The sequence below is a fragment of the Leptonychotes weddellii genome, chromosome 4 (assembly GCF_054177405.1).
Source record: "Leptonychotes weddellii isolate Sample4059 chromosome 4, ASM5417740v2, whole genome shotgun sequence".
NCBI lineage: Eukaryota > Metazoa > Chordata > Mammalia > Carnivora > Phocidae > Leptonychotes > Leptonychotes weddellii.
Window position 1 is genome coordinate 16,066,901 of NC_138372.1, and position 13,188 is coordinate 16,080,088.

At 51.1% G+C, this 13,188-nt stretch overlaps 1 protein-coding gene across 1 annotated transcript in view; it reads right to left on the reverse strand.

Annotated features, from left to right (window-relative positions):
* Window positions 1-13,188, reverse strand: part of TCEA3 (transcription elongation factor A3) — a 37,089-nt gene that overhangs the window by 714 nt on the left and 23,187 nt on the right. The window contains exons 6-10 of the mRNA XM_081817743.1: window positions 12,874-13,037; window positions 12,649-12,710; window positions 9,528-9,677; window positions 3,847-3,993; window positions 1,742-1,813 (exon numbers count right to left, since the gene is read on the reverse strand). Of these exons, the coding sequence (XP_081673869.1) occupies window positions 1,742-1,813; window positions 3,847-3,993; window positions 9,528-9,677; window positions 12,649-12,710; window positions 12,874-13,037 (595 nt within the window). The remainder of the gene's footprint in view (window positions 1-1,741; window positions 1,814-3,846; window positions 3,994-9,527; window positions 9,678-12,648; window positions 12,711-12,873; window positions 13,038-13,188) is intronic.

A 13,188-nucleotide genomic window follows, 5' to 3' on the forward strand; every position in this document is an offset into this window, starting at 1 on the left:
ATCCTCATGATCACCCTATGAGGTAGGCACTATATATTTATCACTCCCATTTTCACAGGTAAAAAGCAATTCAGACAGGTTTAGTGACTTGCCCAAACTCCCATAATACTGGTAGGTAACAAACTCAGAATAATAAGAATGGTGGTTTCTATGTGCCAGCCCATAAGTGCTCAGGGCTTTTTTTTTTGTTATGGTTGTACAGGTTGTGCACTGCACAAGAGAGCCTGGCCCCAGGGCAAGTTGGGGCTGAAACTTAGCTCCTGCCCTGTTTGCCTAGCTCTGTACCCTGGTGCAAGGCTATGACTACTTGGAGGCAGGGAGACCTTTTTTCGATTTGGCAAAGATACCATATGAGCTATCAGCTGTTAATAACAAAGCCGTTAATGCTTTGTTTATATTACCTTCTCTAATTCCTCAAAACAGCTCTGTAGACTAGATATTAATACTCCCTTTTTATAGATGAGGAATTCAGGCCTGGAGAGTTCAGGTCACTTAGCAAAGTCACTTTGTAAGTGATAAAGGTAGAATCTGAACCTGATGCCAAAGCCCACGCTCTAAACCACTAGGCCACTAAGCTGGCCCCATCCCTAAGTGCTCAATAGGCGAATAAATGAAAAATACACAATCATCTGACTTTTACCTTAAAAAATATGGCAGTTCTAATGAGGCCCCAGGGCTATCAAGGCCCTTAGTAAGGCTGCAGAAAACTCAATGGATCAGGAATTTGGAGTATTGTCTTTCAGTGCTCCAAACTGCATGGCTTTATGTTTGCTAAATATTTTTCAGTAGCTCAATTTCCTCACCTGAAAGTGAGAGTAATATTGTAAGGAACATTTCTCATAATTGTTTGCAAAGTGTGTATGCGTATGTAATAATCTTCACATCAGCCACGGGAGAAAGGCATTATCATCACCCTTTTGCTCAGGGAGGTGAGTGACATGCTCAGGGCCACACAACGAGGAGGGCAGAGTGGGACCTACAACCAGGGCTCCCGACTCCCAGCCAGTCTTGGGCTCCTTGCTAAGTACCTCAGAACTTTTGGAGCACCTGCCGGCTGCCTGGTGGCCCACACATCACCCAGTGCCCGTGCAAGTCAGACAGTAATGGAAACTGACATTAGTCACACGATCACACTGAGTTTTTTCAGAAGAAGATGTGGCAGGAAAGAGCACTCTGGGAGGAGTCTTTGCTTGGCTCCCATGCCTGAAAACAAAACCTCTGTCTTTGCAGGGGCTGGGACAGCCCAGATTACAGTCTTGGGTAATGTAGGGCTCTTCCAGAGCTGCCTTACGAAGGGAGGATGACCTGGGAGCTATTTGGTGGCAATGCCCCCTGACAGGGCTCAGCCTTCCTGTCATCCCTGGCTCTGGCAGGGTTCAAAGGAAGTCCCATCTGTGAAAGCACTTTGCAAAGAGGTGCGGTCCAAAGGCAGAGTGCTGTTGTTTTCCCTCCCTTCTGTGGATCTCAGGAGGCTGACTGCATCTGTGCTCAAATGACAGACTTGCCCATCCTGTGATAAAATGTGGACTGTTCCTCCCACCCGCACTGGGTGCCTTCCAGAACAAAAACATGCACATGCGCCCTCTCCCCGCCTCCCCAACTGCCTGCCTCTATCTCCAGCTCTGCAGACCCACTCTGCACAGGCTGGTCAGCCCCCCTTCTTGGCTGTGGGTATAGTACTCCTTCTGTGGGGCAGCGGCTGTGGATGACAGGGGAGGGAGAAAGTTACGGACATACAGACCTTCCAGCGATTGCCACATTCATTGCATAAGACAAAGGTAGTCATGGGCTCATCAGCACTGCGTGTCTGCACCTGAGAGAGAGAGAGCGAGGGCTGGACCACTCAGGAATTCACCCCCATGCTCTAAGACCTGCCATAGCTCCCACTGTCTGTAGCAGTAGGTCCAAATCCCAGAGCTTGCACTGCTATTCCCGACCCATTTCGGCAACTCCCTCATCACTGAGAACTCCAGAGTGTACACCTCTTCTCTCTCAGGCCCATCAGCTCACCTCCAGTGCCTCACTGGCTCAACCAGTCCTCTGCACATTCACTTTTGTTCTTCATCCTTCTGAACTGATCGCTCTTCTCTTGCCTCAAGGCTCATCTCCTACAGGAATTATTTCCTGACTCACCTCTGAACACACCCTATCCACTGAGCCTCACTGGTCAGAACTTCAGGGAGCTGGAAGTGCCCTTAAAGATCTTCTAGTTTGCTCCTTTATCTATCTATCATCTATCTATCCATCCATCCATCCATCCATCCATCATCTATCATCTATCTATCCATCCACCATTTATCTATCCATCCATCATCTATCAATCTATCATCTATCTATCTATCTATCTATCTATCTATCTATCTATCTATCTATCTATCATCTGTCCATCCAAGTGGGCTCCACGCCCAGCTCCCAATGCGGAGCTCAAACTCACAACCCTGAGATCAAGACCTGAGCCGAGATCAAGAGTTGGACACTTCACCAACTGAGTCCAGGTGCCCCTCCCCCTCATTCCTTATGTTAGAGGTGCAAGACTTGAGGCCAAGAGAGAAAAAGCAAGTTGACAATCAGTGGACCCCTGGGACTCTTTAATGTCTTGTTTCCTAGTTTCTCACACCCTTGACCAAACCAGGCAGATGGCAGGAATCGGGCTTCCTGCGGCAAATCCCTTCCATTTGCAGATTTAACAATTACTGTTCTGATTTTCTACAGCCAACCCTGGATGAGCATGATGTGTTACTTTGCTGACACTCAGCTCTGACTGTGATGTCACCTGGGAGTCTGGGGGGGCGGGCGGTGGGTAGTCGCAGGGCTCCTGAGTGAGCCCAATGGTGGGCCAAGAGGGCACAGCTCAGCCCAGCCTCCTTACTGCAGAGTGGTAACACGGGAGGGACAATAACACTGGGGTTTCTCTGTGCAGAGAAAACTCGGCTAATGGGCGGTTTACTTCTGGTGGGACGCAATGCACAGGAAACACATCACTCCACATGGAAATGTGCTTGGAAGAAAGCAGGAGGCTTGCACAAACATCCCTGAATTCCTGAATGGGAATCTTTGAGAGACTCCTCCAGAACAGCAAGGCTGGCTATATTTCTGCTGCAACCACAGATTCCCACGAGCAAGGTGCTCTTGACAAATCTTGCTTGCCCAGCAGATGGAAGAATGAATAGAGTTCTAGAATGGCCAGGTACAAATTAGAATCCAAGAAGAGTGGTGCCCCAAGAACATAATATGTACAACCCAGAAACAGAAGGCAGTTCTTGGGTTTTAAGTCTTTCAGAGGAGGGGGCTCCACAGCCTTTTGTGACCCACCCCCCCATGCCAGGACAGTGGTCTTCGGCCTTAGGACTTGGGGCTAAATGCCTTCAACTCTCTGGCCACGTTGGCTGTATTACAGGCAGGCAGAAAAGTCTAGATCAGGGTTTGTTACTATCTCTGCCATTTATGACTGTCTTGGCCATCTTGGACAAAGCTGCGAAGCTTGACTCTTGCCTGGGCCTCAGTTTCCCTAAGTATGAAACAAGGGAGCTAAGTTTTCTATTGCTAAGTTTCTTTCCAACCATCTGTGACTCTACAGATGTCCATGCCTGGTGAGTCTGGTTCCTCCTATTCTTGCTTCAGGGCAGGCCAGAGCATGCTGGCCATGCCTCACAGACCCCAATCTGGGTGATTCTACATGCAGGAAAACATTTTCTAGAAGCCACAGGTGCAGCATGATGGTGGACCAAGACTTGGCCTTCTCTCTGCAGCCCGGAGTTTTAGTCCTTTCTCCCGATCCCCCCCACCCCTGGCTCCTCCCTAAGCTGCCTCTCCACCTCCGCGCGCCCATAGCCCCCTCTCCCACACCTGGTTATAGGTACAGTTCTTCTTCTTGCACTTGCTGCACTGGAAAAGGTCAGTGGTGGTGCCGCCTGTCTTGGCCATCTGGTGCTCACGGATTGCCTCCTGGGTCATGGCGTTCCTCAGTTCCCTCAGCTCATCGCTGGCCATTTCCTGGAGAGAAAGGAGTCTGCCCTTCAGGGCGAGAGAGTCCCAGGGGCCCTGCCCCCCACCCGGTTTCTAGACAGCCTGAACAGAGGAGAGGGCAAGGAGCTGGAGGGACGCCTGGACTCCTGGCCTTGCCCCAGCTTGGAAAATGCTATACCCAAAGAGTCCCCCTCCCGCTTTGGGTGGAAGGACAAACCTGCAGGCTCTGACTGGGCCAAGAGCAGAAGGGCGTGTGTGGGAGAGCAGAAGGCCAACAGCTTCCGCCCCAGGGGCAATAGCTTGTGTACATTTCCTCAGATCTGGTGCTCACCCTGCCTGCCAGGACCTTGGGTACCTGCCTGAACCTCCTGCTTGAGCTGCCTGGACGGTGACCCCCTGATCTGCGCTGTTCCCCTTATCTTTCCGGTCTGGACTTGACCCCGTGCCTATCCAAACTTTGACCACTGCCTAGTTCATTCTGCCTGCTGGGAACCTTGACTTGCTGTGGCTACCCTGACCCACGCGGGACCCGAAGCTCCTGGGTTCACACAGCTAACTGCTCCCCTGCATCACAGAACATCTTTTTTTTTAAGCTCCTATAGAACAGGGGCGCCTGGGTGGCTCAGTCGTTAAGCGTCTGCCTTCGGTTCAGGTCATGATCTCAGGGTCCTGGGATCAAGCCTCGCGTCGGGCTCCCTGCTCCGCGGGAAGCCTGCTTCCCCCTCTCCCACTCCCCCTGCTGTGTTCTCTCTCTCGCTGTGTCTCTCTCTGTCAAATAAATAAAACCTTTAAAAAAAAAAAGCTCCCATAAAACAGAGTCCCCTGGCTCCTGTCAGCTCACTGTAGGCACTCAGTGTTTGCATTACCCAGGTCCTACCTTTATCCATCTCCCTGCTGACTCCCCTTTAAACCTCTGACAGAGGACAGCAGAGGAGGGGACACTCAAACTGGAGAGAGCTCTAGGTAAGGTTGGTTTAGGGGAGGAGGGATGGCCGGAGCTAATGTTAAAAGGAGAACCTGGCGCCGGCTGAACATTTCCATTGTTGCTATCTATCCCGACTCTTTAAACCACGGAAAACAGAGTTGGCAAAAAGGTCAGGTGATTGTAATGTGCTGACCGCTGCATTATCACCACCTGGGCTTCCTGATGAAATGCAGAGTCCTCTGAATCCAAAATCCTAAGAGGGGCAGGCCCGGGAATCTTACTAGTGCCCTGAAGTTATTCTGGTACATGCCAATGTGTAAGCCCAGCCCTATTAAGTTCAAGGACTAGGTCCTAACCATGGGCAGGAGTATACAGAAAAACAAGTCAACCTGGGGCCAAATAGGCAAAAAGCAGCTAATTTTAATTTGGGGGGAAATCCAGAGCATAATGCATTCATTCAAAATGTATCGGATGTCAATTTACTGAATGCCTTTAACTGCATTTGTGTGCTGGTGATGGGCCTTGGCCTGACTGGGGCGTGATTTCCATAGTGTAAATGCTCCTCCCATGGCCAATTTCAAGCTACTAATGTAGTGTAACTGAGTGCAGAGCTGGGAATAGCTACACAGGATCACCTCTCTCCAGCTGGTAGGTGCTGACCGAGGACTGCTGCTTCTGAGCCCTAAGGATTCGGATATGAAGATTTGCTTCCTGTCCCCAGGTAATGCTAATCTGTACAGTAGCCAGGTATTTAGACAGGATTGCAATATAGCACAGGAGGTACTTAATGCGGAGGTACACGAAGTATAGGGGGAGGCCCAGCGTAGGATGGCTAACTGCTTCGGGGCAGGGGAGGCTGTTAAAGAAGCGGACACCTTGGGCGCCTGGGTGGCTCAGTCGGTTGAGCGACTGCCTTCGGCTCGGGTCATGATCCCGGAGTCCTGGGATCGAGTCCCGCATCGGGCTCCCTGCTCGGCCGGGAGTCTGCTTCTCCCTCTGACCCTCCTCCCTCTCGTGCTCTCTGTCTCTCATTCTCTCTCGCAAATAAATAAATAAAATCTTTAAAAAAAAAAAAAAAGAAGCGGACACCTTAACCAGTCTTGAAAGATAAGCAGGAGTTCCCAAGGGAGACAGCAGTTCTAGAGAAAGAGAACAGTAGACACAAAAGATCAGACAAGAATAACACGTTTGGGGAAGGGTGTTTGGGAATGTGTTCAAGCTGGGAGATGTGGCAGGGGGGTCAGATCGTGGAAAGGGGGTCTTGTGTGCCAGCTAAGAAACAGAGAACAGAAAAAACACCCACTCACCAATCCATTTACCTGTCTCTGCCCTGCCTCACCGAGGAGGTAGCGTCAAAGACACGTGGAGTAAATACAGTGCTTAGTATAGTATAGCTCTCTAATAAGGTGGGCATGAGGCTGGGGATAGAGCGCGAGAGGACACTGGTCCTCGTGTGTACACATCTCTGGAGGAGGAACCCCGAAGGTGAACCCCGTGAGTATGCGCTGCACACCTATGTCGTGCCAGTTACGGGTCTCAGTGCTGGGCGAGCAGCGCACAGACAAAACCCCCCTCCTCACGGGGCTGACGGTAGAGCCACTCAACAGCTCTAAAGAACATCTCAGAATCAACTCCATTCTGGGGTACGTCTGTGTAGAGAGGAGAAGAGGGAAGACTGAGGCAGACACGGGATGCGGAGAGGGACACACACGTCCACAGGCATCTGCTCTCCCAGGCTCTCCCTGTCCCCTGAGCCAGGGCACAGCAGACCGCCCAAACCCAAGCTGTTCTTTTTCTTACTGGGGCAAAAATGGTCTTCTATTTCTTATAGAAACTTCCTGCCTGGGGCCAGAGGTCCCCAAGGTGAAGGTCTCCACTGCATTCGGTGCCTGGGCTGCTGGCAGAGGGTAGGGTCCTTGGCGCCTGGCCCCGTGGAGGGCCTGCTAAGTTCTCAGCTTGCCCCTCTTGGTCTGGTCAGCCTCTTCATGGGTATGGGTTGCCCACCTGATTCTCTTGCTCTATTCTAGTGAACCGTCCTTGGGTGGGGCCAGACCATCCACACATCTGGCTTTGGCCAGTTACTTTGCTGGGATGTCTCGGGCCTGTCTTTGTCTTGATCCAAACACTCAGCTCCATTCTGACCTCTAGCTTATGGGGACTTGCTGGGTTTGGCTCAAACCTGTGTCTGTACCTTGCTCTTGGTTCTCCTGGGCCTGGTCTTCCCATGCCTCGGATTGCCTGGAAGAGTCTCCTGGTAGCATTCCTACAATGCACATGCATAGAGGTAGAGGGACCCCAGAGCCATGGAGTGAGGGACAGGGACGAGGAAACACAAGGCCAGGTTTCCATAAAAGTCACAGCTCCTTGCAAGGAAAGAGAAGATGCTGTAAAGCCAAGTTGCAATTTGTAATTCTGGGCATATGTTGCTATTTGCCTAAGAAGATCAGATTTTTTTTTTTAAGATTTTATTTATTCATTTGAGAGAGAGCACATGTGTGCCAGAGAGACAAGCTGAGGGAAGGGCAGAGGGAGAGGGAGAAGCAGGCTCCCCACCGAGCAGGGAGCCCGACGCGGGGCTCGATCCCAGGACCCTGAGATCACAACCTGAGCCGAAGGCAGATACTCAACCAACTGAGCCACCCAGGTGCCCAAGATCAGATACTTTGAATTAAGCAGAAAGAGAACTCTGGTTCACCTGGGCCAAGTTCCCCATTTTTATGCTAAAGCCAGGGCTCACTCTTGTTTTGGGTATTTGAGGAAAGCAATGAAGAGAAGAAATGTATATTCCCCCGCTACATCCCCCCCAACATATACTAAATATCAAGTACACTCCACACACCACACACATTACACGTCATACATACCCACCACACATACCACAAACACACACAGGCACACCTTGCCAACAGTTTCAGAGGGTTCCTAGACGTCCTGAGGTACAGCCAGACTCCAGGATCCCAATGCACTTCCCCTCCCCTTTGTCTGGGCCACTTTGGTTTAGTGGTGCTTTCACAGAATCCCCTCGATCAGCCCTCGATCAGTACATCCCAGTATGAGGGCCACTCATACCTGAGGGTGTACAAAAGGTGTTTCCAAGATGTGGGCTCTGAAATAAACCGATCTGGGTTCGAATTTTTATCTGTCACTTACTAGCTGTGCGTGGCTTCAGTTTTTCTCATCCATAAAATGGGGATAATTATTTCCTCTTTCACAGCATGGTGCTCGGGGTTACATGAAATGGTCAGTGACTGAGCCTATCATGTACAAATTCTGGGGAGGGCTTTACATATATTAACCTAAACACTCACATATATTAACTCATTCAATCCTTCATGAGATAGCTATTATTATTTCTTACTTTTATTTTTAAGGCGTGGGGCGTGGAGCCCAACTCAGGGCTTGAACTCACAACCCTTAGATCAAGATCAGAGCCGAGGCCAAGAGTCAGACACTTAACCCATTGAGCCACCCAGACGCCCCATGTTAGTTATTATTATTCTTCCTGTTTTACAGATGAGAAAACTGAGGCACAGAGAGGTTAAGTAGCTTGTCTAAGAGCACACAGCTAAGTAAGAGAGGCAGAATTCAAACCCATGCAGTTCTGAAGCTTGTAACCACTGCCCATACTCCTTGGACAGGCTGCTCCCTTTTCCTTCCCTTCTTGACCCCTTCAAGCTGGGTCAATCCTTCCCTGCTCTAAGTTCCCATGGTGGCTCGATCATGGCACTTACCTCCTCTGTATTGTACAAAGTTGAAAATATGTCTGTCTCCCCACCTTGGATTGTGTTCCACAGAGACAGGGTCTGCTAATCTGGCTTGGGCCCAGGACTGAACGAGGCAGAAGAGGGAGGTAGACGACCAAGCAGTAAAGAGTGGGTGCTCTGGGGCCAGACAGCTTGCCTTCTGGCTTCGACATTTTCTTTTTCTTTTAAAGATTTATTTATTTGTTTATTTATTTATTTATCGACATTTTCTTTTTCTTTTAAAGATTTATTTATTTAAGATTTTATTTATTTGACAGAGAGAGAGAGACAGCAAGAGAGGGAACACAAGCAGGGAGAGTGGGAGAGGGAGAAGCAGGCTTCCAGCAGAGCAGGGAGCCCGATGCGGGGCTCGATCCCAGGACCCTGAGATCATGACCTGAGCTGAAGGCAGTTGCTTACCGACTGAGCCACCCAGGTGCCCCTATTTTTTTTTTTTTTTAAGTAATCTCTACACCGAATGTGGGGCTTGCACTCACAAGAGCCCCTGAGATCAAGAGTCGCACGTTCCACCAACTGAGCCAACCGCGCCCCTGGTTTTGACATCTTCTAGCTGTGTGTGTAGGCAAATCACTTAACTCCTCTGAGCCTCAGTATCCTCATCTGTAAAATGGGGATACTAAACATTTCTACCTCAGATGCTGTGAAGATATAATTGGCCAATGAGCCTAAGGCACTTAGCACCATGCTTAATTCATAGTAGCTGTGTTCACTATCCTGATGGCCCAGAGGCCTGGAGGGATGGGGAGTCTGAGAGGGTCTGGCTGAAAAAGACCCCAGGTCATCTCCCCTGAGTCACAAGGCACAGACACGGGCAAAGCCAGAGGGGCCTGGCCTCCCACCCCACCACGCAGCGGTCCCAGCCCTGCTCTCACCTCTGCCGTCATCCTGGCAATGAGCCCAGCAGAAATGGCCCCGCTGAGCACATTCCTCCTAAGGCTGGGGTTCCTGGGGTCCTTGAGGTTGCTGATTCGGCTGCGCACCCGGTTCCGGTACTTCATGTCCGTGCTCTTGAGCTCCTGGTAGATATGTGACCAGTTATGTCAAGGACCAGCGAGCCACTCGTGGAGGGGCACAGAAAGATGGGGAGCCACTCCCTGAAGCCCAAGGAGCCCCAGGACCATCTGTTCCTCTCCTCGGACTTGTACAGGGATTGGGCACCTACGTGGCCTCTGACCTCCGAAGTGGGGATCTCACGCGGGCATTTGGGGTCAACAACGCATCAGGGACAGCAAGCACTGTGGTGTCTGGGCCCCCAGGGATGGGCATCCTGGGTTTGTCTGAGCCTTTTGTGTGACTCAGGTGAGTCATATGACTTCTTTGTGCCTCAGTTTCCTTATTTATAAAATATAGGGCTGTTACGAGGATTTAGCAAGCTACACTGCATGATGCACTAGGCTGCTGTCTGGGATATCAAGTGCTCAACATTTAGGGGCTAAGATGAGGACAGTGATGAAGATAACCCCCAGTTTTGAAGGGCCTCTGGAAGGTAGGAGTCCAGCTATCAGAGGAAAACAGAAGATGAGGAGCCTCATGTTGAAGGCTCAGAGAGGTATTGCAATAAAGACCTCATTTTGTTCAATTGTGTTCCCAACATATTCGAGCATAGAACCACCTCCCCCCGCCCCTGCCCCTTTTTTCCCTAGAAATACCTATTACCATGCCATGGAACCCACTTTGGGAATTGCTGGTCAGAGTTTCTTCTCTCATGAATAGATAAGGAAGCTAAGGCTTAGAAAGGATGCGGGGCCCTTGCTCAAGGTCACAGGGCAAATTCCTGGCAGAGACAGGGCAGGAAGCCAGACGCCCCTCCTGACGGTAATGCTCTCTCCACTCACACAGCAGGAAGTCGCCCCTGACCACCGACCACAGCCAGCTCTCTGTCCAGACAGGTCGCCCACCCCCTCCTCCCTTCCCCACCCTCTGGAGGGGATTCAGGACATGGAATCCAAAGGCCAGGGCACACAGCCGAGGTGTCTTGGTCTCCTGAGCCAAGCAGGATCAGGAAGACAAACCCCTTGCTGGGAAGAGCCGTATCCGACAAAGGCTGTGGGGGATCTGGACACGTGGAAACAGCTGACTTGCCAAAAGTGGTGGGAGCAAGGTGGTGTTATTTATTTTTTTCTGCGATTGCTGTTTTGATGTTGTTTATACAATAACAATGTGAAAAGCAAGAATGTGCCATCATGCATTTAAAAGCCAAAAGATTGGTTTAAATATCTGTGTTTGGGATTCCTGGAGGCGTGTATCTGCTTCACAGACACTATCATCAGCCCCTTCCTGACGGTCTCCGTCGGACCTGAAGGCAGGACAAGGTGGAGCACGGGCCCGGGGGCCACCGACCCCTTCGGACAAGCGCAGCCCCCCCGGCTGCCATGTTACTGTGAGGTCACCCCAAACAGGACAGATCTTTTGGGGACCCAGAGCATTCAAGCCCCCGGAACTTATCCTCCCCCTTATCTCCCACCTTCTAAGAACAAAGAGGTAAAGGGCTTGATGCAGCTCTGATTTCCTGTCCTTCAGAAGAGGGAGGAAGGGAAGGAGGAAAGGCCAGGAGTGGAACGAGGTACCAGATCACCGGGCCTTTGTTTCCAACTGGGCTTGAAGGTCAAAGGAACCTGTTTGGAGGGACAACTGCTCGGAGAGAATAAAGATGAAGCTCAGAGTTTTGCTCTGTGTTCCTGAATCATTGGGATTGATGAAAATGTACTTGGTGAGGTGTTCGATAGCCCGAGATGCGCTAGTTAATAATTAAATGACGGAGGCGCCTGGGTGGCTCAGTCGTTAAGCGTCTGCCTTCAGCTCAGGTCATGATCCCAGGGTCCTGGGATTGAGCCCCACATCGGGCTCCCTGCTCAGCAGGGAGCCCGCTTCTCCCTCTCCCTCTGCCCCTGCTTGAGTTCCCTCTCTCGCTGTGTCTCTGTCAGATAAATAAATAAAATCTTAAAAAAATAATAATAATTAAATGACGGTGGAGGGGAAGTCCCAGGAAGTATGTGGGAGGATATCCAGGCAGGCCTCCCACAGGAGGTGGCAGCAGGGGAGCAGGTCAGACCAGACGGACCAGGACCCTCCGCAACAGACCCGACTGAGCTCCCTAGGTAGCCCAGGAGGCTTAAAAGGGCCACTCACACCTCATTGTGACACTCAGAACCCCTCTCCCCTGGGGATTCTGTCCCCCTCCCTTGACACCTCTTTGATATGCTGTGGGGGCACAGCAGAGAGGGAGTTTCCTCCCCCAAACAACAATCTTTCGGTGCACTGGGCCCACGTGACTTGGGTGGTCCCCTCTGTCTACACAGCCCCCTTTCAAAGGGCGGGAGGATGGGTCACACGGAAAGAACTCAGGACATGGAATCCAAAGGCCAAGGTTTTCAGTCAAGCTGTGACACCCAGTAGTACCTGAGCCTCAGTTTCCTGATCTATAAAATGGAAGCAACAGCCCCTGCCTCATAGAGATTGTGAGAACTGACGGAGCAGGAAGCTATGCAGCAGGGAATCAGTCTTCAGGGGACAGAAGAGGGGAGAAGGCTGAGCACGAGGAACGCTGTCCTCCCTGTCTATTCTAACACTTGGCATCGCAACCCAGCCACGTGTCGACATGGCCTGCCTAGCATGGTGGTTGAGCTCTCAGGTTCTAGAGTCACACTTTCTGGGTTCAAATCCCAACTCGACCACTCCTATTAGCTGTATGAGCTTTGGCGGGTGACTTAACCTCTCTGAGCCTGTTTACCTTCCTCATAAAATGAGATTAGTCAGGGAACCTACCTTGTGGGATTGTTTTCAACCTTGAACGAGGTACTGCTCATAAAGAGCAAGAGGCTGGCAGGTGCAAGACTTAATAAATGTTAGCTAGAATTAAGAACTCTGGTTCAGAGGCAGAACAGGGGCTGTCCCCAGAGCCCTTCCCCTCCCCCTCACTGTCCCGGGTCCCTTGCACTTGGGAGACCCTGCCGCTGGACAGTCCAGGCACCCACAGCCCTGGCACAGCTCAAGGATATGATCTTCGATTTCCGAGGCCATCTTGTCACAGTTGACTCCATAGTCCTTGTAATCGTCTATAAGAGATTCGGGAAATACAGGCATCAGCCAGCCATGACCTTGGCAGTGGAGCCTGCCCGTACCGGGGACTGGAGCGTCCTGTGCCACTCCTGAGAAGGACCACATCTCATCGGCCTTCGGGAAGCCCTTGCCCCCGCCCCCCAGCCCAGGCCCTCTCACCTTCGGCCTTCAAGGCTGCTGAGAGCATCTCCACACACTTGTCCCGCACAGAGTCCCCTGTGAGATAGCAGGGTGCCAGGAGGCAGACAGCAGGGGCAAAGGTGGGGGTCAAGGGGCTGCTGGGTGTTTTGGGGGTCTCTGCTCTTGATTTGCTGCTGTTTGATCTGAGGATGACAAACAGTAATAGACATTTTGACATTAAGCGAATAAAGCCTTCACTGAGCACCATTCTGGATGTTTTCATGGGTGATCTCCCTCAATCCTCATGACAACACTATGAGGTAGGTGCTATTTTTAGGTGCGTGACATGGATCA